The sequence below is a fragment of the Bactrocera oleae genome, chromosome 4 (assembly GCF_042242935.1).
Source record: "Bactrocera oleae isolate idBacOlea1 chromosome 4, idBacOlea1, whole genome shotgun sequence".
NCBI lineage: Eukaryota > Metazoa > Arthropoda > Insecta > Diptera > Tephritidae > Bactrocera > Bactrocera oleae.
Genome location: NC_091538.1, coordinates 15,946,480 through 15,971,192, shown reverse-complemented (window position 1 = coordinate 15,971,192; position 24,713 = coordinate 15,946,480). Strand labels below are relative to the sequence as shown.

At 27.7% G+C, this 24,713-nt stretch overlaps 1 protein-coding gene across 8 annotated transcripts in view; it reads left to right on the top strand.

Annotated features, from left to right (window-relative positions):
* The window catches only part of mbl (muscleblind), a 498,372-nt gene extending 475,094 nt beyond the window's left edge, over positions 1-23,278 (top strand). For 3 of the 8 annotated variants that reach the window (XM_070108959.1, XM_070108964.1, XM_070108958.1), the window contains 3 exons: positions 7,407-7,465; positions 17,175-17,259; positions 19,409-23,278. In XM_070108959.1, the coding sequence (XP_069965060.1) occupies positions 7,407-7,465; positions 17,175-17,259; positions 19,409-20,712 (1,448 nt within the window). In that variant the 3' untranslated portion in view covers positions 20,713-23,278. Of the gene's footprint in view, positions 1-7,406; positions 7,466-12,573; positions 12,644-13,812; positions 14,207-17,174; positions 17,260-19,408 lie in introns of all 8 variants that reach the window. The other 5 variants (XM_070108965.1, XM_070108961.1, XM_070108960.1 and 2 more) reach the window with 3 other exon arrangements.
* The last annotated feature ends 1,435 nt before the right edge of the window (positions 23,279-24,713 follow it).

The following is a 24,713-nucleotide window of genomic DNA, read 5'->3' as shown; positions in this document are numbered from 1 at the left end:
TTTAATTACTTTTACGAAAAGCCTTTTCTAGTCTTTATAATCAAAATATAAAATGCCATAAAAGAAAGCCAAGCGGTTTTCATTCTAAAATATGAAAGCTTGTAAGGAAGCTCATTTTGGAACTATATTATTCCAAAATTCATTATCAATTTCTATAGGAGCTATCAATATCAAAATTTATGGCGAAAGCTTTTATATAAGATTTTAATGTTGATAACTTTTTATTTCAAAACTTTTGGTAAAACTGCAATAAACAGCACTTTTTTTTCAATATTTAATTTTACTCAAAAAAATATGCTTATTATTTCCATTAACTATAAATGCAATACTATATTTAAATATATTTATTAAATTTAAATTTTTGTATATTTACATGCATATAATCTCCTCTTCCAGGCTTTTTTGGTAGTAAGTATGAATTTCGAAAATCCCGCCGATCCTTTATAAAAGCTTTAATATTTATATTTACTTTTATATATTTGTTGTTGTAAGTTAGCGGACTTGTTAAATATAAGTTATTTCGTAATAAATGTTATTTAGTAGCATTTTTAAATGATTATTTCACCAAAATTTTACATTGTCATCCAAATAATTGCAATTGATAATTAAAATAAAAATGTTTCTTGTGATTACTTACAGCGCTGCAGTAAAAGTTTTGCAAACAAAAATCGCTTCAGTCCAACATGCAACCACATATTCGTATAAGCTGATTTTTTAATACTCCCTTTCTCTGATAATACTAACAGTTTTGGCTTTGAAATATCACAATTAATTTATTTTTCGTTTTTATTTTAGCAGTGCTTACCTATACAGCTTTTGCTTTGATTTGGCTTTTAAGCTTGCTTACAAGGATTGCTTAATGCTGCTGACGTCTTTAAATATTTTACAGCTTTTTATGTGACTAACAAAAACCGCACAGTTTTAGTATTAATTTTAATTTTTTGATCTAAGTCAGTTTTGTTTTGTTTGTTTGAGTTTATGTCTATTTTATATACAATATATATTTTTATTAATATTGAAAATATTACTTTGTTGAATTCTGAAATTTCTAATCATTAAAAAAAAAATTTTTTAAATTTGATTAGAGCATAATAGTTTTGAAACAAAAAAGTCAGTAATTATAAGCTTACAATTTTTGAAAATTTAGTATATTTTAAAATATTAAATAAATCTTATTTATTGGACGTAATTTATTTATATATATCTATATATTGTATGATAAAATTTGCTTACCCCAATGAAAATTTACAATAAATATTATATCGGTAAAAAAATAGAACTTTCAAGTAATTCAAAAAAAATTAATTCAATAAAAACCATGTAGAAAACATGAAAAATGCTTAAAAAGTTGTTATTATATTAATTGGCCAAAAATATTATACATATATTTTTTTTAATTACTCAACAGTAATATTTTTAATAAAAAAACTAATTATATAATGTTACTAAATTTTTATAAATAATTTAAATTAAATTTATTTAATAAATTTTTTCACAAACCAACTTTAAAAGCCTTCTATGTTTTAAGAAATTAGCTTTAACAATAATTAAAATCGCTTTTATCAAATAAATATTTATGAATTTTTGTTAAAAGTATTTAATTTTGTTTTGAAACAAACAAAATACAAACGTAATATTAAAACTAATATAATTTACATAAAAGAGACTTACTGAGTTAAACTTTGAATAAAAATTTAAAAATTTAAAAAATTATTAAATAAATTGTTCGCCGCAAATATTCTTTCTAGTTTTTTTATAATTCAAATTTTAAAATTTTTATTAAAACAATTAAATAAAAATTAATTACTTTAATTCAAATAATTTTTCCACACAAATTTTAATCTTATAGTATAAATTTTAAATCAATTATAATATAACAAAAATTAAAAAAAAATATTTAAAATAATTTTTGCGCACAAATTTAATTATCGTAATATTTTAATATTAAATTTTAAAGGAATTATTCAAAAATAATAATTAAATTAAATACTGCGCAAAAATTTCACTTGTAGTAATTAAAATTCGACTTTTTAACGAATTATTAAAAAATTAAAAAAAAAATGTATTTCCAAAATTTAAAAACAAAGCAAAAATAATTGAAATAAATGAATTATTTAAAAAATTACCAGAAAAAGATAATTTCTTAAATTCTTCTGCACAAACTTTAATTTAAGTAATTTTATATAATTTCAATTTTAAAGAAATTATTAATAATTTAAAAAAGAGAGATAATATAATTAAAACAAGTTTATGCACATATTTTAATTTAAGTAATTTTGTGATATTAAATTGACAACATATTATTCAAGAACTAAAAACAAAAATTAATTAAATAATAATAATATTATAAATAAATATTTAATTTATTTATTTAATTAATTAATTTTTCCGCACATATTTTCATTTTAGTAATTTTATAATTTAAATTTGAAATAAATTATAAAAAAATTAATAATTAATTTTATATAGTATAATAAGTTTTTTTTTATAGATTTATATGTTTTTTTGTATGCGGCAAAAAATATATGACATACATAAACTACTTATAGAGAAAATATGTATATATTATATTATTCAATATATAATATTATACAATATTATTCATTTTTTCTATATTTTTGTTGTTATTTTTTTCTCAGATAATTCATATCCAGAATTTATTTTTTATTTCGCACTTTAATTTATGTTTAATTTTTAAATTTTGCTTATAAAGCTAATGTACTAATATCAGCTTACATATTTTTAGCGCTTTCGCAGCTTACACCGCAATTGTAACAGCACGCAACAACAACACAAGCTAGTCAGCTACTAGACTAACGTTATGCCAATATGGACACACACATATATATACACATTAGCCTTTAATGCTATGCCAATGTCTGAAAATTCAAAAATTATGCATGAAAATATTTTACAACAACATCAACACATATGCTTGTATACAACAACTTACCGCTGGTATCATATACATAAAAACTTCATAAAAGTTAATCACCAGCGTAGAAAAAACTTTCCAGCCGCCAAAAACTATGACGACAATAACAATAACAATAAAAATAACTTTACTTGCAACAAAAAACTAATAACAATTATACAACTCTTCAACACAACAACATATTTAGTACACAGACGTTTTTTGCATATGCCACACACATATACTTATGTATATTATATATATACACATATATATATTTTTTTGGGCTTATGCTGTTACTATATGCTTACATTTGCTTCAGCATTGTGGAAAAATAGTAAAATTTCTAAGAGTGAATATTTTTTATAATTTTCTATTAAAGAATTTTTTCAGATTATCAAATTACGCGCCAAATAAAAAATTAAAAAAATAGTTGCGGTTTATAAAAATGTTATTTTAATGGAAAATATCAGTAAAAGTATAGACAAATTTAATTTTGTTCTATAAGTTGATTATATATTGTGTTTAAATAAATGAAATGTGTCTATTAAGCTATGTTCGTCTGTCTGTATATACGCTAGTATATAGTCTCGGTGCAACCAAAATTAAAAAAATTTATAAAAATTAACCATTTTTTTTCAAATAATTTTTATATTAATAATAATATATAATATATTAAAGATAATTTTATACAGATTTCTAAATTTAATGATTACCGTATAGTTTTTGTATACAGTTATTATTAACAATTCAAAAAAGTTTCAAAAATTTTTGTATTTAAAACTATTTTTCAATATATGGTAGTTAGAATAATAACAGTTCTCATGTTGCATTAAAATCACTGCCACAGCGTCCAAAAATCAACACAAAAGGCAATCAACTCACACCCACACATACGCGCACGCCCACGCCCACATGCATATAAATATAAACTGAAATGCAAATGAACTCATTTAATCAGCAAACAGCATCACTTCGTGCGACTCCTTTTTCACGTGCTTCTCTTCCACCTTTCTATAACTACGTCGCTGTACAACACTAATTTGCATACTTGTTTTCATATTTGCCCACACACATACCCACGCATATATGCATACAATCAGTCCGTCCGCCAACTTTTTCAGCAACCGAATTTTTTGCGGTCAACATCGTGCTCCCCAACCTCAACGTTTGCGGTGGGCGTTAATTTGCATTTATTAACTTGTACAAGCGCGCCAAATACACGCACGAACATACATACGCACGCATGCACAAAAAAGCCGTTCGCCTGCACCCAAAAAAACATCATGGCGCGATCGTGCCAAGCTGAAGCGGGTGTATGCGTATTGGTGGCTGTGTGTGTGTGGGCGTCGCATTTAAATGTCTGCCTTTGCCAGCGTGTCACCGCAGCTGCAGCCTGTTGCATGCGCGCCGATTGATGCTGCCAAAAACTATGCAACGCGGTTTTGTCATTAAATATGTTTTCTATTTTTTTCAACACTCGTGTTTTTGCTGCAAATGAGCAATGTCGTGTGGTGGGCTTTTAGGTGTACTGCCTTGGTAAGGGTGCAATTTTAAAGGAAATGTTTGCTTTTTTTTAATCCTACAAACATATATCATATATTAGATTTTTTTATTTTTTTAAGGCCATAATTAAGGCGAATTTGCAATAATAAATAGAATATTGAAATAAACAGCATACATTTTCTTGAATAAAAATTTAGTTAAAACGATTTTATCCACCAGTCATTTAAAGATTTCACTATTTTTCCGCATTCAAAAGTGCTCAACATTTTAAAAAACTATAAGCATTTGTTTTTAGTCAGAAATTTTATACATAATATTTTATTTTTATATATATTATTTAATATTACCAAAATATTTATTTAGCAATTTAAACTATTTATTACATTTTCTACTAATTTTCTAAGCTCTTTAATTTCAGTGATTACTAAATAATTTTTCTTCTTTCTTCAAATTACATGCTTCCACTTTTATATAAATTTAATTCACTAAAACAAAAAAAAAACCAAAAAAAAAAACATAATTACACATAATGCCTTTCGCAATTAAACACAAATTGATATGAAACGTACTAACTACACAAATTTGCATGCAAAAAATAAAAATAAAAATAAAAATATTAACTATAACTATATATGTATATAATATAAAAATATAAAAAAAACTAAATTCAAAATTAACAAAATTTAAAAAAAAACAAAACTTCTTTCAAAATATTGTTTTTAACTGCGAATAATTTTAAAAATTAATAAAAATAATGTACTTTCAAAAATCTAACGGTTTATAATTTTCGGAAAAAACTTTAATTTATAAAACAAATAAAAACACAATATAACGTATTTAATTTATAACCACTTCGACTAAAATTTTCAAAAAAAAAACTAATTTATAAACATTAACCAAAAATAAAAATTTTCATCATACCGTATGCATGAAAAATATTCAAAAAATTAAAACAAAATAAAACAATTTCTATTTACTGTTTTTTTATAACATTAATATAAACTTTTTTTGTAATAAAAAAATGTACAAATTACTAAAACAAATAAAATTAAATAAATAATATCAATTAATAAATTTGAACAAACTTAAAAAATTATATATACAATATTTTTGTCAAACTGTACTCATAATATGCATAATTTATAACAATTTCCATTTACTTTTTTCTAAATACTATTTTTAATAAAATTTTTTTTAATAATGAAATAATATACAAATCACTAAAAAATATATAATATCTATAAAATATTGCTTAATAAACGTAAATAAAATTTAAAAAAATATTACAAACCTAAACCTAAAAAATTAACAAAAAATGTTTTAAATTTTTCCAAAATAAAAACACTTAATTAAAATAATTTTAAAATATTAATTTTTTACGCAAATGAATGTCCACATTCTTACTTGATATGCAATCAACTTAAACACAACAACACGCGCGAAAAATATTTATTAAAAATTTTAATATTTGAATATTTGCAAACAAATTTTATTTATATAAATATTTAATTTATACGATCTAATAATAAATTATAATATTACTAACAATATTATAATACACGAATATTTTTTCTCATAAATTCTGAATTCAAAAACAAATAAATATTTAAAAATACATTTATATAAATAATATTCCATTACAAAAAAAAAAATTTACTCAAAAATTCTACTGTAAAAATTAAAAAAAAATTTTAAAAACTAAAAAACAACTAAAAAATTAAAAAAACTTATATTCAAAAATTTTGTTATGAAAAAAATTTAAAAAACTAAAAAACAAAAAAAAAATATTAAAAAAATTATATTCAAAAATTTTGTTATAAAAAAATACTAAATATATATTTTTCTCATAAACTCTTACTAAAAATTTTTTACAAAATTTTATAATCTCAACACCAACGAAAAACTTTAAAAATTAAAAAAAAAAAAAATTTCAATGAAAAAAAATTTTCAATGAAAAAAAAATTGCTGAAAATTATTAATTTGCTTTTATACAAAAAACAAAAAATTTCACTAATTTAAACTGAAAATTTAATCTGACAACAAATACTGATCCAATCTGCGCGAATAAAACTAATGAATACACACACATATACACACAAATAACACCGTGGCAATATTTACACATTAACGCATAATACGAATAATACCAATAATGACATCAATAATGTTAATCATAAAATTTGAATACACCACAAAAAAACCACAACAACAACAACAACCGTAAACACCAACGCACACACACAAACATGAAATTGCAAAATTACTGACAATATGATAAATAATAATTATAATAATGCCGTTAATTCGCAACACAAACAATAACAAAAAACACGCAAAACAACAAAAACCACTAAAAATAACAACAACCAACAATCACCGCTGCTGCATGCATGGCTTTAATACGACTGCGCCGCCAACGCTGACGTCGTTAACAACACCGATTAACTGTATTTTGTACTTATCTATGTATAAATATATATTAAACTTGGTATCATGAAACTTATTTATACAAATTTGTATGGTTTTGGAAATTTAAATTTATGCAACAAATTTTTTTCGCTCGCTCATGGAAATCACGAAACACGCACTTTATTATGCATAATTTGTTTTTGTTTTTTATTCAATTTACAAATTAAAATATACACCAATTTCCTTTTTTCGCGCTTTTCCAAACCACTGATACATATATATATTATATAAACTTTTTTGCGCCGCCTTATTAAAAATTGTTATTTTACTTGTATGCAAAATAAACGCTTTAAAAAAATTTAAATAAAAAAAATTTCAAATCGCTTTAACCATTTCAACAAAAACGAAAACGTATTTAATCCCCTACAAATAATAACAACAACACATATTTTTACAAAAACCAAAAAAACAAAAACAAATTAATATTATATTCATTGCATGCTTTGGGCTGTTATCAACACGTTTTATATGAAAATTTAATTATTTCCAACTAATTTTGAATGCCACACGAAAACAGCAACAACTAAAGTACCGTTGAATGCTTCTTATGTTATCTACACCGACGCAAATGGACAGGTACTGTTATTAGATTTAATAAACACGCACACAAACACACATAAGCAGCCACATCGCCTGCTGGTATGCAACAGATTTTGTTTTCCCCCAAAAACCAAGTGAAATGCAAGTTTATATATATATATTTATATTTTATTTATATAAGAGTTAATAAACGAAAGTGTTAACTGCGAGTGCTTAAATAGTGCACATTTGTTGTTATGTAAAGTGTTATAGTTCATAGCCTTACTAGCACTTGAAAAACACTAACAAAGAAGATGAGCTTTAGAGCGCTTTTGCATTACAGTTATAAACATACATACTTTTATATGTGGTTCTGCCCGCAACTGTGAAGCGTTAAGCGCACTTAGCAACTCTCACAAAACCATGAATGAATGTACTAATTAATATTTTCCCTATACTTTTAGGCGCTTACTAACAACCAAACGTTTTTTGCCTATACTAAAATTGAAGCTTAAATAATACTTTGTTGTTGTTTTAGTTTCAAGCGCATATTATTTTGAGGCAAGCGAAGAATCAAAAATTGTTTAAAAAAAGACAAATATCTATTATATATATAAAGTAGTATAAAGGTAGTTTTATAACTGGAAAAATTATATTTTATTTTTAGAAATTGTTATAACAAAAGCGAAACAGAAACAAAAAGCAAAAAAAAAATATAAAAAAAAAAATTGTAAAATCCTTTTTTCTGCAAAACTATAAATAACGAGCAGCTATTTTAAGGATGCTGTTATGTACTTGCATAATTATTACACAAATTATTAGTATAGAATAATTTTAGAACAAAACTAAACTCACGCAAAATATTTTGCAAAATTGTGATTAGTAAAATAATGCGCAAAAAGATGTGCCTGAATATAGCCACTTATTTGTGGTAATTGATTATTTCAGGTACTTTATAGAGCAGTACTAAAATAATATTTAGAACTAAAAATCAAATTCTTCTACTTAAATCCAATAATGAGATGTATTTTTAAGAAAAAATTTCATTAACAGGAAGTTCAGTTAGATTAGATTAATAAGTACTAAAATATTCTAAAAATACGAAAATGTGTTTGTTTAGCATCAAAATGCAAAAACAAAATACAATGCTGATATGTCTGTTCGGAACCATTTAAGAGTCTCGCTAATAAGTGTTAATTGAATATTTTTTGGCACTTTTTAGTGCTGTACTAAAATAAAATTTAGTGTTAAAATTCAATTCTTCAATCTAAGTCCAAAAGTAAGCTTTACTTTAACGAAGCAGATTTAGTTAGAAGGAAGTTTATGAAGTTTCGATTCAAAATAAAATATTAAATATGGTACTAAAATATTTTTAAATTACTAAAATATGTTTTTCAAGCATACTTCTACATAGAACTACAAATTAGTAACGAAAAGGTGTACTAAGAAGTTTTAAATTTTCAAAGCTACTCCATTGCATATAGTTCTTACGCCATACGATTTTAGAAATTAAAATGCATAGTCTGCAATATGATATATATCTCATATAAAATTATTTGACTCTATACCGGTACAGTGTACTAAAATGGTTTAAGAAAGCTGCATCATTAATTGTAGACTATTTTATCCACAAATGCTATGTACTTTTTATGCTACTGCAAAAGTGTACTAAAAATATACTAAAAGTTGCAGAAGAACCACGAACTAACTTTTAGTACTTTTCACAATGAGCTGAAAAATAAACGATGGAGTACATATCAGCAACGTAGCAAAAATTTACCAAAAAGCATAGAGTTTTTATGTGCTCGTCTTACGAATTGTGTACTAAAATTTTAAAGGTTGTATACAAAGTTTAAAAATTTTTCAAATTTATACGTTTACTCATGGTGAAAAGAATGTAAAAAAATATGGTGTGTAAAATTTAGTATATTTACTATTAGTTATTTCATTTTCTTGAACAACGTGACGTATGGAAAAAGTGCACTCAATTTTTTTAATCAAAACCTGCATTGCAAAAAATGTAGGCTGATACCTACAGCTCATATATACTGAAATATTTGTGTGTCTGTATTTAGTAGCACTGTACTAAAAACTGCAAATAAGTTTTTTAATATATGTTTAGTATCTTTCACGTTGAGCAAACCTTCTATTGGTAATTTAATGTAAATTATTTATTTAGTACTAAACTATCTCTAATAAGGTATTAAATTTTTCACTCAAATTCATAAACAAAGAAGCTTATACTTAAGGTCCTCACACATTGAAATATTTGTGAATCTTAAGTAGCAGTGTACTAAAATGCCAAAACTGGTTTCTAATATATGTTTATTACCTTTCATGCTGCGCAAGAATCTTTGAAAATTAGAGATTATATAAAAATATTGCTCAAAATTCGTACTAAGTTTGTACTAAAATTTAAAACATCTCTTTTACCTCTACCTGGACTCAAACTATGAATCAAAATCAAAATATTTTTATACCTACTCTATATCCACTCAATGGTTTTCACGAACCATTACAAATATATGGTATTACGAAAATTATTAAAATAGCGAAATTAAACGTATGCTTTAAGTTTATACAAATTAAAAGAAAAGTTTTGAGTGAGTTTAGTTTCATTCTAAATCTAATATTATTGAATTTCAGTATTAATAGATTATCTTAGAACTTCTAGGCATACATATATACATACATATATGTAATGACATCTAAAAAGACAAATAAGGCGCCAACTAGCTACAGGAGGTCAAACTACTGACATAAAAACAATTTTTTATATCCACGTTTTTTAAACTTAATATACATATGTATATATTTAAATATATTATATTTAAACTTATTATGAAAAACTTAAAAAATAATAATACCAGCTTAAACCCTTCCAACCTTTACCCAAAATGCACAACAACTGTCAAAGTACTCCCCTTGAACAGTGAAAATCATTAGCAACTCCAATTATGTCCCACACATACTTACACAGACACACATACAGACAATAACGGAGGAAAAAGCACAAGTTCAACTCAACTCAAGCCACTACACTAACCAACAACGGCATTATAAAATATGCCACTCCAGCCAACCAGCCATGCACACCCAACAACCCATGCAGTTGCATTAACTGGAAACGCTGCAGGCCAAAAAAAATGCACTAAAATCGTAATTAAATAACCGCAAAAGCATTTGCTTGTAAAACTTTTGAAATGCAAAGCACAAAACAAAAATAAAAACTGAAAAATGGAAATTAAATAAGTTACACTCGTAAAGAAGCGGCGGCGTCGTAATGTAGCTGACTAATGAAACGAGCGCAAGCATAACTTTGCTGCAATTCGCCGGCATGCTGCGCGTCCTTGGAGCTTTCACAAGCGCAACATAATCGAATTAAATGCTTAAAGTGTCAACAAGTGGCCATTGGCAATGCCAATAGCATGCCATACCATGACCATAGCCAGCATGCGCAGTTGTCTTGGTTGCAGCCACACCCTCCCCCACCCATGTGCTTTAACGACAGGCGCTTGTCGGCAACACCCCATCGAAATGAAGGCAATCATTGCCGCCCACTGTGTTATAAAACAAATAACTCAACACTTCATTGAGTGATAAACTGCTGCAAGGCGCTTTTTATGAGCGCACACACACCCGTATCCATTGGTATATAACGGTGTGTGGCGGAACTTTAGCAAACTGCAATAAAATTTGCAAGCAATAAACACTATATTTATGTATATTAGTTGCAGTCAATAAAAAATATACGAACAACACCATAAAAACCAATGAAGCGTACAGTTGCTTGTCAAGCTTTGAAGCTCGTTCGGTGCAAGAAAGCAATTTTTACGTGAAAATTCACAAAAGTTTGAGCAAATACACCTTGGCATTGGCTCTTAATTTATTGCTACATTTAAACTTAGTGGAATGTATGCAGTATTAAAGAAATATATTTACGCCGAAAGCTTTCAGTCTTGCAACTGAATAATAGTATAAAATCTTTGTGATTATTGTCACTATATTGATTCATAAGTGTTGATCGCAATTCAGTTAAGTTTGTTTCCAGAGCTATCACATAAGGGATGGAGCTAGCTTTTCAAAGCTTTTGGTTACAAATAGTCATACAAATTTATTGTTTCGCTTTTATACAAAATAACTGTTATTTAGAATATTTCATTTTATAAGCTTCTTATCATCGTAAACTTTGCTCTCTCTAAAAGCTTTTTCAATAACCTTCAAAAGCTGAAATAAAAGAAAATTGTGCACAATTTTGACTTCAAAACAGCCCTTAAATATCCATTTTCAATTTTCGCTTAAAAACGTCTTATATGTTTCTACTAAAACGAGCTTAAAGCTCTTACATTTAAATGAAGTACTAATATGGAGCATTGCAATGCAAATATTTCCAAAGATAATACAAAATTATTCCAGTTTTTCTCGCTTTAGTCTTAGGAGTTGAACTACTATTCATTTTGAGCTTAAAGCTTGTTTTTCATCTCCTCCTCTTTTATTTGACAAAAATAAAATAAAATATATTTTTAGAAATATATTTACGACATATTAATTTTCTATTTATATATTAATTTTAACCATGCTTAAAGCTTAAACTTCGTAACATACCAAAAGCTCAATCGATTGAAATCAATATATGTACAAATAATGATCTTAAAGCTTTTACAGCTTTTAGGTATAACTCTTAAACAATAACTTTTTGACTTCATCATCAAATATCATCAAAACGTGGCTATGTTATTGTGCTTTGCAAAAATATGCCTTATATACTTGGACTACCTGACAACTTCAACAGCAATTATACACCCATACAATATATCAAATTTTTTGAATTTTTTATGTTTTCAAAATATTAACTACAAAAATTTTCTTCTACCAGCGTTTTGACTATGCAGTTTGGTGAACTTTGAAAGCTCATTTCTAAAATTTACGCAAATCATTAAAAATTCGATTTGCTGCTTCTATACTTATTTAATGCTTTCGTAAAAAGGCTATCAAAGTTATAAGTTTTCCATTTTATTATATTGTAGGCACATACATATTTATATGTAGTATTTTAAAGTAAATTAATATTTTTTTATAAAATATTTTCTCTCTATTTTTTTTCATTTTTATATACTAAATTGCGCCAATTTGCCACTGAAACAAAAACCAATATTGCCGTACAGCTCATACGGATCGGCGGGTACTTTATCCACAGTGTCCGGTGCTAATTAATGGCATTTTTTATACGATTAGGTAACAGAAAACCGTTATAAATTGAAACAAATTATATAGTTTCTTTTCCTAATTTGCGGCTTAAAAGCTTTATGCCTACAGCTTGAGCTTATTTGTGGCAAGAGCTTACATTACATATAAAAGCTTTCACTTAGCTTATATACAACTATGCAGTAGCTTACAAATACATACAGAAAACTTCAATAAACTCTAGACTCTTCACACTTGCATTGTTTCCCCAGAAAAGCTTACGTGTGCTGTTTATCATCTTTATACCTATAAATGCTTATATACTATTTGTAGAAATGTGTTTGTAAAGCTTTGTGTTTTCAATCAAAATAACTAGATTATACAATATTGACAAAAATAATTTTGAAGCTTTTAGACATTTGAATATTTTTTTAAAATGTTTTAAGCAAACGAATCGAACAAGCTTAGCTTTAATTTGTCAAACTTTTAATATACCAAAAACCGTCGAATACGTTTTCAAGCTTTAGTGCTGTGAAAGCTCAATTTTTTTATATAGTAAAACTTTTTTTTAAGCTCTAAAATTTTCTTTAAAAATGTGAAAGCTCACTACATTAAAATTATGTACCCAACTTATGGCAATTTAAAATGTTTCATTGTTAATGCGAAACAGCTTTTGTTAAAGTTGCAGAGCATTAAGTTTTAATGAAATTGTTTTTCAAATTTTTTGCTCGTAATTTACAAAATATTATTTGCATTCAAATTCCGATCTGAATATAATAAGCGCAACTTTCATATGTATAATTCCTACAGCATTTAAGCTTTGCAAGCTTTCTCTTCTTGAGGTGAAATATTTTGAGTGTGCAGCTTTAATTTGTCAAGTTAAACAACACAAATAAGTAACGGACAACTACACTTACTTTAAAATGTCACAAGCTTAGCATTCGGTTATTAAAATTCCCAAAATTGTATTCGTACTGTTCCAAGCAAAATCAGCAAAACTCAGTCGGCATATCAGATAGCTTCACTTTCAAATTAAAAACTTCGCGCACTCTCACCAATATTTAACATGAAAATAATAATTTTTTTAATTACAAGAATATTTAAGCCCGTAATTCTTTACAGTTATTTTTTATACGTAATACTCGTAACTTTTACTCAAATGTCAAAACTTGTATATATTTTCTTTCTTTTTTCTCTTTCTCTTTTTTGTATATTTCTAGTGCCGCCTATTAGGATATGTAACTGTTACTGCATAAGACAGCCCATTAGTTCATAAGCTCACTGAAAAAAAAACTGAAATTAAACCAATTGATAATCAGAATCAAAAATCGTTAATCAAAATCGAAGTAAATTCAATTTTAGTCAAGGCAATTAAATCGAAAGTGTTAAGACTTCAAAACATTCCTTAGTGAAAATTTACGACACAAGCACTGCAAATCAAATTGAGAACAATTTCAATCACAATAAAATCAAAAATCAAAAGAAAGCATTTAATTGAGTTACTATCGAATTGCCATCTGCAAAATGACGAAAGCTACAGCAAACGATATCAAAAACAAAAACGTTAAAAAAAGCGTACGAAATGCGCATAAAACAGAGAAGTGAGTTGAAAAAGTGAGTTGAATAGCTTTTTTCTTGCAACTACAACAACTGAACTTGCAATTATTTACATGTGAAAGCTTCAAGCTTCCGCTTCTGCTTTCAAGCTTTAAAGCTTGACTTATTTACATGCTTACAAATACCGCCATATTTTCACTATACTCTTCTACTACTTGAGTTCTACAAACTCAGCTTTAAAGCTTTTCGCCACTATTAATATCAAAATCAGCTTTCTAGTCTTATTTTAAACTGATCTGTTAACGGTACTTGAATGGTTGTCCCAAGCGTAATTTTTTGCTCTTTTACTTAAGAATTTTTTTTATTTTATATCTAGTTGTGCTTTTGGCCTTGTTCTACACTGGTTAGGCGCCTAAATGTATGTCATAGTCTTTGTGTACGTTTATAAGTTTGCAGAAAAATGGATTCCTCATATTTAAAAAATAATGTATTTTATGTTTCACTATACATATATGAAAGAAAAATAAGCAATTTACTAAAGCTTAGCAATTTAGCTTTCATTTAAGTTCGCTTATGTAAACTTATTTAGAAATATAGCTAACTGTAACAATTTATTTAAAATATTTATACCATAATGAGATCATAGTCTTAGTTTTGTTAAATACTAACCAGGCAGTATTTGTTGGAAGTATAGAAATATGAAATTTTGTTTCATGGTTGTTGATTTAACATTGACAGAGCTTATGTTATTTTTGATGCTTTAAATTTTCCGAGCTTTTATGCCAATTAAAAGCAGCTGAAGCTGAACTTATACGTAGATAATTTCTTTTTAAATTGCTGAGTCACTTTCAATGAAAGCTTTAAAATAGTTTATCTTTTAATTCACTTATTAAATTCATTCATTTATTAAAGCAAAAATAATATTATATATTTTAGTGTATTTAAAAACATGGAGAGCTTTAAATTTGTACAAGAGTAATAAAATTATTTTTAAAAAATTTAAAAAATATATTTTAAAACATATTTTATTGTAAAGTGATATTGTACAATCAAACTTACCAAGCGCAACTGCAAAATGCTTTTTTCAGAGCTTCTAGTCAGCTCAATAGTTTTCATTTTAATTATTACAAACTTTACAAGTCTTAAGCTCAGAGATATAAGGTTTCTTACATTTAAACGCTTTGTTCTCGTAAGGCTCTCTTACAAGAAATTTTTTTTTAAATAATATTGTCTTATATGATTTAAAAGCTTATATCTCGTCATGAACTTTCATAAATATACTTAGAATCATTAATATTAATTTTCTATGAAACACATTTCCTAAAAAAATGGAAATTTTTAAAGATGATAACGATCGTGAAACTACTATACATAGCTATTAAGCTCTTTAATATAACTTAACTAGAATTGCGAATTTTTAAAGCCAATACTGACTGTGAAACTAGCTCTTAAAGCTTTTAAGCTCTTTAATATAAATTATTGATTACTTTGTAAAGTTGCCTTCAATAAATTAGCTTAAAGGATTTTCGGCTTTATTTACTTACTCATACATTTATTGACTTATAAAGTTCAAAAGCTCACTTCGCTCAATAAGCTTTCAAAAATATAAAATATTTCAGTTAAAAATTCTACAAAATAATTGTAATAGTTATTCCATTATTTTCAAAACTGCTTTGAACTACTGCTGATTAAAAGCTCTCTCAAAGGCGATATTATTGCGCTTCTTTGAGAAAACACTTCGTTTGCAGACTTCTTTTCAAGAAATAAACTTTAAAGCTCGCAAGCTTCTAATTTTATTAAAATAATATGTTTTTATAAATTTAATAGTTGTTTGACTTTAAATAGTATATTAATAAATATTTCTAATAATATTTAGTAAATTTTTCTAATAATTTCTCATAACACTTCAAAATATTATGAATAATTACAGACGAAATTAAAAAACGAAATTTATGAGCTTTTTAAATGCATTACTAATTACGCGTTACAACAACACAAACTTTATTTCTATACAACCAAATTAATTAGCGCTTTATCATAATTATTTTTAGTACATATTGCGCGCTGTCAAAGTGACGTTATTCAATATACATATATATATAAACTTTTATATAGAAAAAGCAATTTAAATTAGCAAAATTAGCATAGAATATTTGTGCAAAAAAAACCTCTATGCAAACACAACTACACATTAAAAATTAAATATAGCATATAGTATATATTAAGCAATAGCGCAAACCATCATCAACGGTATAGCCGAAATGTAGCAATTTTAGTACGAGAGTGCCGCTCAAAAAGCGCCAAAAGAAGCTGTTGCCATATCAAACGCCAGCGTCGTGCCGTAACTACTCGATTGATACTGAAATTATTAATCAAAAACATATATATTTACATTAAAAAAATTGAAAACAAAAAAAATAGAAAATGTATTTATATTTGTATTTATATAACGCTATTATTGATTATCTTTATATAATGTATGTATTATTGACTCATAGTAAACATGTGATACTAATTTTTGCTCTTTTTTCTTTCTTTTTTTCTTCTCTTCTCATTTTTTTCTGACCAAAAACATAAATCTAAATGTATTTGCAAAAACAAATGCGAAAAATTGCAAAATTTTGCAAACGAAAAACAACGACGAAAATGTGCCAAAAAATAAATATTGATTTGATTTTATTTCGTAAAAATATTGGATTATTGGATTATTTTTGGCTGTTATGCGCTGCTCGAAATTATTTCCGTTACTTTTTCCGTTCTTTTTTTTCCTTTTGCCAAATATACCGTATTTGTTTGACTGATTGGTTATTTGATTTGTGGTATTTTTGTACAACTTGTTTTGTGCCCGCATCCGTATTGAAATCGTAAACCGTTACGTAACGTATTTGAAACGCATCCGCATTCGCCATATGCATTGCCATACAATAAACAACAACAACAACTACTACAACTACACATAAAATCCAATTATTGTTGAACAAACGTACAACAATAATCGTAATAACAACAACAACAAAATCAATAGTTACTGGACACCCTCCCGGTGTGCCAAGATTTCAATAGATCTATGTGCAGTCGGTTAAATTGTAGATTCGTTCATTTAACTGAAGGTAAGTGCATGCCATTGCTATTTACTTTTTAGTTCTTAGTTAGTTTTAGTATTTTTCATTTAATCTATATTTATCGTTATATTTTTAGTAACTTTTTTGCGTATTTATGTGCCTATGTACGTATATTTAGCTAACCGAGCACATGACACGCCTACCGCGTGCATTACGCATATAATTTGCCTTACACTTTAAACGCTTCATTTTTATACAATTTTAGTGTACTTTCTGCGAATTATAGCTACTGCTTTTATAGTATTTATATGGCATTATAAAGTAGCGTTTTCATTTCTTTTAGTTAAATTTTAGTTTTTGTAATATTTAACATTGAAAAATCTTGCTGAACGCTTTAATGTACTCAGAAAAAACTTTAAAATAAAATTTAAAAAATTACAAAACAAAATATTATAATAAATATTTCCCACAACTTAAGCATATATTCGACAATGGAATATATATATTTGTATATAAGTCAACATTTCTTTAAAAAAAAAAATTATAAAACTGATCAAATTAAAATATTTTCTATAAATATATTATTGGTTTTAAGAAATCCATAATTGCTAAATTATTAAGACAGTTTTAAAATTCAGTGATTTAGCGTATAATATTTCCCACCTAGTAACTTTAAATGCAACACTGCTGCTGTCACTTCAGTCTGTTCTGTCAGCTGACTTTTAGCTTAGGCGCAGGTTTGACAATTCGATAGACAAAGTCATATATTTACATAGAGAGACTAATATCGTGTCTGTGGAAAAGTAGTATGCTAAATTTTTTGCAATCAAACTTTATAAGATATCTATGGGTAGGGGCATTTGAATATCATGTTAGACATTTGCAAAACTTTTTCTTTTTTGTTCAAAGTCAATCTGATTTGGACCTAAAGTGATTACTTACGAACACTACTTTCAAATGCTATGATAGTATTCTAGGGATCCTAAGTGAGAACTTCAAGCATATTTAATATTGGGAAGTAACCAGAAATCGTTGATATAAAGCGTTCTTCTGGAAAAAGTAGTTTGGCGCAAAAAGTGACTGCCTTCTCCAACTCTTCACTATATTGGACATATTTAGAAATTACATTATTGATATCTCTAATTTAACTGAAATATTTATGGCTCTCTAGTATTGTCTTTTCTACCAAATTCATTGGAAAATGTTAACTTTTAATGAAAAGATTCACGCTCACGTTTAAAATACAATTGAAGAATCAGTTTGGAGATTCAGATATTTCGGACCTTAGAAAACTTCTCGTGTCTATAATGTTATTAATTTCTTGTCTACTGGTCAATTGTCATGAATTCGTCTAGCTTGTTCGTATTCTAAATAAAACGAAAAGTGCTAAATAACTGTAAACAGTTCTGTTTCTGAATTTAGCAAAGTGGTTGCTTGTAGTATACACCACACTTTCAACGTATATATCGCCGAAAACGTCGAAAAAACTTCGGCACTGTAACAGCACTATCAAGCAATTTCGAATATATCATATATAAAAGCATTTAAACTATCGATTTCTCAATATCAAAAAATTCGACTTCGGCAGTGCAGGCAGCTATTTATAATTTTCGATCTCCAAGACCTACAGATTCTAAGTTAGAACCTAGCTATTGTATATATTGTCTATATATGTTTCGAATATGTTAGAGAAAGTAAAAAAGACTGTCATAAGTGAAGTTCTAGAGATCTGGTCCAACGAAAAATGCAGCGTGATACCTCAATCCTTAGCCGTTAATCTTTCTAAGGTTATTTAATACAATTTATACCATATATGTATACCTTTATGTTAATTTATATAAAATAAAATGTAAATTTATTACCAAAATCTGTCTTAAATTTTTATTTCGTTTATTTATATATACATTTATAAGATATAAGTGATCTGACTAATTAAATTATATTAAAAATATATTAATATATAAATTACCAGCACTAAACACACACAGATAATAATGTTTTATTCTCCCCTCTCACACGCATACACGCACACGCACACTCACACAGGCAAAGAAATATTATATATATATATATATGTATTGTATTTGTAAATTATTTGTAATACAAAAACAACAAGAAAAAAAATATAAAAATTGCTAATCTATTTTTTAACTATTTTTCTCATTATTGTTTCACCAACTATGCGTCGAACCGTTAGATGACAAGGTTGAAGTATGTGATCAACGTGTGGCTGTGTGTCGCGACCATGCCAACGGCCAATGCAGACGTAAGCAATGTAAATATTATCATATACCGATCGTATTGCCGCCGGCGAATGTTATGGCTGCGATCATTAATACGAACAACAACAACAACAACAATACTAATAACAGCATGCATAGCAACAGCAGCAGCAGCATTAGCAGCAATGCAAGCAGCCATGGCAGCAGTAACAACAACAACCACAACCAGAACAATCAATTGCATACAATCTCACAACAGCAGCAACAGCAACAGCAACAACAAAAGCAGGCACATGAACATTATCAGCAGCATGCCAAGTCAACAGCAGCAGCGACAGCGACCGCAACGACTGGCATTGCCACCAATTACAATAATAATTTGATAATAATCGAACCGCAGCAACATCATCTTCACCAGCAACAACAACAACAACAACAACAGCAACAACAGCAACAACACTACAATTATCTACACAACAACAATTACACGACAACACATTACAGCCCGAGTAATAGCAGCAGCAGCAGCAGCTCCGCTAACAACAACAATAGCAAGCACGTCACGCATACGATCTACCAACAACAACCAGCCACTTTCCATCTACCACACTTCACCTGCCATTCGCCCTACTCACCATCCTCAGCATCCTCATCGTCATCCTGTTCCATCGCCACCTCGCCCACAGCGCTCACTTCTGCGACCGCAACGCTGCCGACCACATCCACGGTGACCATGCCCACTGCTATTGCCACTATACCAGCAGCACAGCCACCACCACATGCCACTGCCTATCTGAAGGCGACGCCGTCACATCTTACCGCATACGCCAGCAGCGGCGCTTATGAATTGACCACGGGCGCGCCCACATTGTTGCTCAGCAGCGATTACAATTCGAATTGCATTCCAATTTTGGCAGCGCACCAACAGCAACAACAACCGCAATCACCGTTGGCCACAGCAGCATCATACATTTATCCGGCGTCCGGTATACATCATCAGCAGCATAGCGCCGCTGCAGCGCAACAACATTTAATGAAATACGCCGCAGCTGCCGCGGCACAGGCGGCACAACATCAATTCCATTATGCTGCCGCGCCACAAATACTGACCGCTGCAGCGCCGCAACATATGTTAGCGACAGCAGTGACATCGACCGCCACAGCGCCGCATACGCATGTGTTGAGTGGCGTGGCAACAACAACTACGCCGCTTGTGGTGGCCACTACAACGGCGGCTGGCGCGGCCACAAGCGCGCCGGTGGTAGGCGGTTGCATATGAAATGCGCAAGGCGGCAGTAGCAGCAACTGTGCATACCAGCAGCGACAGCAGTATACGCCTTGGGAACAACAAGAACCAGCAGCATTACAATATCAGTGGCAACATCAACAACAGCAATTCATTTACTTGGGCAATAATGGCGGCGTTTAAGCGCGCGCTCGAAACTTTGCACTCAACGCGCCGCGCCTGACTTGACGCTCGCGCAGTGCTTCATAAGCATGCGCGCGGCACGGTACATCGCACACGATGTGCCCGACGTAAGTTGTCAACAACATTTCCAAATCACACTCGAATATTTTAGCAATAAGCACCACATATTCACATACCTAGTTATAATATGTTTATGTATGTCTGACAGACAGCTGAGATTGGTTGTCAGCCGCGCCGCTATGTATGTGTTAGTGAGCGGTTATGTTTTTGTTAATTCAAATTTGTTTTATTTCTAATAATTTCTATGTACTCAGTTTGTTAAATATTTAATATTTACTGTTTTATTTTGTTATTAAAAAAAAAAATATTAAAAAATATACTCATTGTAACTTGTTTGTATAGACTTATAAGTATCAATTAGCAATTAATGATTACCGATTGTCTATTACCCATCATCAAGTAATTTATGTAGTATATACTCGTATGTATATAATCTAGTATATAATTTTGCGTGTTGCAAGTATAAACAAAACGAATCTTAAATATGATACACGATATACTCGTTAAGAGCAATAGTTTACAATTATTTTCTTCATAATGTTGTTCCTTTTAATTTTTCATATTTTTTGTATTGATCACTGGCGGGTTAACGCTTTAATGTTTCAAGCCGTACAATGTGGCATAAAATTGAAAGAGTCAGTTTAGAATCATTTGGCTCCATATGACGGTAATTGAAGGGTTAAATTTTGCACTCAAAAAAACTTGTTATTAAAAAACTAAAACTTCTGGGGTTTTTCAGAGAGTTAACATCACACAATCAAAGAAAAAACTTTAAAAAAATACCGCCAATATAGCCAGTGAAAAAGTATAAAATTCAATAAGAAATCATTAGCAAAAACTAAAATATTATTTTCTTAAGAAATACGAGTACACTGATTTAATTTGGCTTGTAGTGACTACTCCGAAAGAGTGAAAAAGGTAGCGAGAGAGAGAGAATGAGGAGATAGAGCGATATATACTCATTCTCTGTTTTGTGGAACTTCCAACGTGTACTATAGATAACGACATAAAAGAAAGGAGAAAAAATACCTACTTATGAAGAAGTTAGAAGTGCTTAGCTGGAAGAAATTTTAAGCAATATATTTTAGTAAATGTTTCATTCAGGCTCCATCTATTTATTCTATATCACAAAAATTTAATTTGTTATTATCAAATAACGAAAGAAACTAAGATGGCTACTCTAAAGGAAGAAAATGTGTATAATGTCTTAAGAATAAAAGAGAACGTACGTTACACAGTTTTCTAGAACGACGTTCTCTGAACTCTGAGAGCGAGTTAGAGGTTTGAGTGAGCCAACGCTAATGTGACGTCAACCAAACAGCTGATTTCTCGAACGCTTTGATAGATAAATACCTGAAATTTCATTTATATGAACTCTCATAACACTGGTGAGAATCATTAAACTATCGACGAATAAATTAAATTACTTTAAAGAGTTGCCACAGATCACAAAATTAAATGTTTTGAAAATTTTGTGGTATGCAAAAATGTTTGTAAATATTTTTATTAACTAATTTTGCCATTTTAAATTAAAAACAAATTTAATTTTTTTAGATTTTTTTTTAATTAAAAAAAACTTTTTAATTTTGGTTTTTTCATGTATTTTTTAAACGAAAAAATCTTATTTGAAGTTTGCCATTAACCTAACCTCAACTTACACATACACAAACTAGAACAACTTTCAACTTATCACAATAAAAAAGGCAACAATTAAAGGTTGATGAACTATTTACAAAAAATTTTGAAAACAAAAAATAGTTATAAACTAACAACTAGCAGTGAAAAAAAAATACTTATAAAACAATAAAAAATTAAAATATTAAAAATAATAAACATTATTATAATGATCACGTGTAATTTTTTAAAGTGCAGTAAAACTTGAATGAGTTCTGAGTGCAAGGACACTCAAAAAACTACGAAAAAATTTAAAATAAAAAACACTCTATATACACTTTAATATACTTGAGGTTGTAGGCTTAAGATTGAACATTTAAAAAATAATTCAAAATAACTAAACACTGGAATAATTTAATTATAAAAAAAAAATTACTAAATTAAGCAAATCTACAAACAATAAACAAATACACTTGAAAAAATAGCATTAAATTAGTTTAGAAATTACACATTTAAAATTTTTGAACGGTAACATTAGTGTAGTTGTAGTTTACGAGAGTTACGAAAATGAAAGTTACATAAATTACAAGCTGCGAAAAGTGCGAAAACAGTGCAGTTGCCGTGCTCAGAGCGCGATTTGCAGAGAGAGGTGGGATGTGTATAAAGTAACTGTTTTTTGTGTGTATACCATAATGATAAAGCATTAAATAAAAATTTACTGAAATTAGTTATGCAATTTTAACTCTAGTGTTCCATTTTTTCAGTAAAGAAAATATATAAAAAGAAATTAAGAATGAATACAAAAAAAAACAAGCGACAACAATAACAACACTAAAAAATAATCTTTATATATGTTTGTACATACAATACATACATACACACATAAATAGAACAGAAATCTTTCACAACAAAAATTATGAAACATTTTAAACGCTACACTTAAAGAAAATGCAAGAAAATACAGCAAAAGAAAAATATTAAAAGTGCAAAAGCCGAAATAAAAAACTAAAATTCAAAAACAAAGAATAACCGTTAACTAACTAAAAATTAATGTTAATAGCAAATGATTTATATAATTAAAATAAGCTAAACATTCATAATTCACATGAAAGCGATAAGCAAACCAGTACAGTCACGTCCTATTTTTGCAACAACGACTAATTACTAGACAAAATAAAAACAAAACAAATGCAAAAAAACACAAAAATTACAATAATAGCGGTATCATTTATTAAACTTAACGATTAACATTGCTGATACACTGTGCAAAACAACCTAGTAAATATTGAAATGAAGAAAAATTCAAATTCTTTTTTACAATTTGTAGAACCTAATTCACGATAATACCGGTGATGTGTGGAAAATAGCAGATGCAGTTAAAGTAAATTCAAAGCAAATAATATAAAATATTTTTTATAACAAAATAAAATTGTTAAAATAGCAGTCAACAACACAGTTAGTACAGCACCGTTAGTTGGCGACGTAAAAAGAAATAAATTCAGTAAGTAAGTTTGAGAAAAATTTTGAAAACTTTTTAGTTCGTTCATTAAAATAAAAACGACAACACAGCGAATAAATTTAAGAAAGTGTGCTCTAAATAAAAATTAAAGCTTCCGACATCTCTATAAAGAAACACTGAAAATTAATTGTTAACTAATTATTATTTCAATACTTTCCCTATTTATACGACAGTTATTTTTCGAGCGGTTATTTAACTTTTTTAATTATGTTATTTTTATTTTAATTAAAATCTTAAAATATGAAATCTAAAAATACGAAAATTTCATATATTTTAACGACTTTTGTTAAATTTTTTATTAAATATATATTTTATTTAAATAATTTGTATTTAATATTTTTTGTATAAAAATTTTTTAAATGAATTTTTATTAACTTTTTTTGGTACTAAACTTTTTAATATTTGTTATAATTTTCAATAACATTTATAAAATTTTTTTTTTTTGTTGAGATTATTTTATTGGTTTTTATTAATTTTTATTAAATGTTTTTTGTTAAATTTTTTAATAAATATTTTTCATATTATATTTAAAACATTATTTTTTTTGGTTTTAATAAGTTTTTCTTAATTTTTAATTTTAATTTTATAATTTTTTTATCCTTTATTTTTTGAAAACTTCTTAAAATTTGTTAAAACTTGCATTTGGAAATTTAAGTTT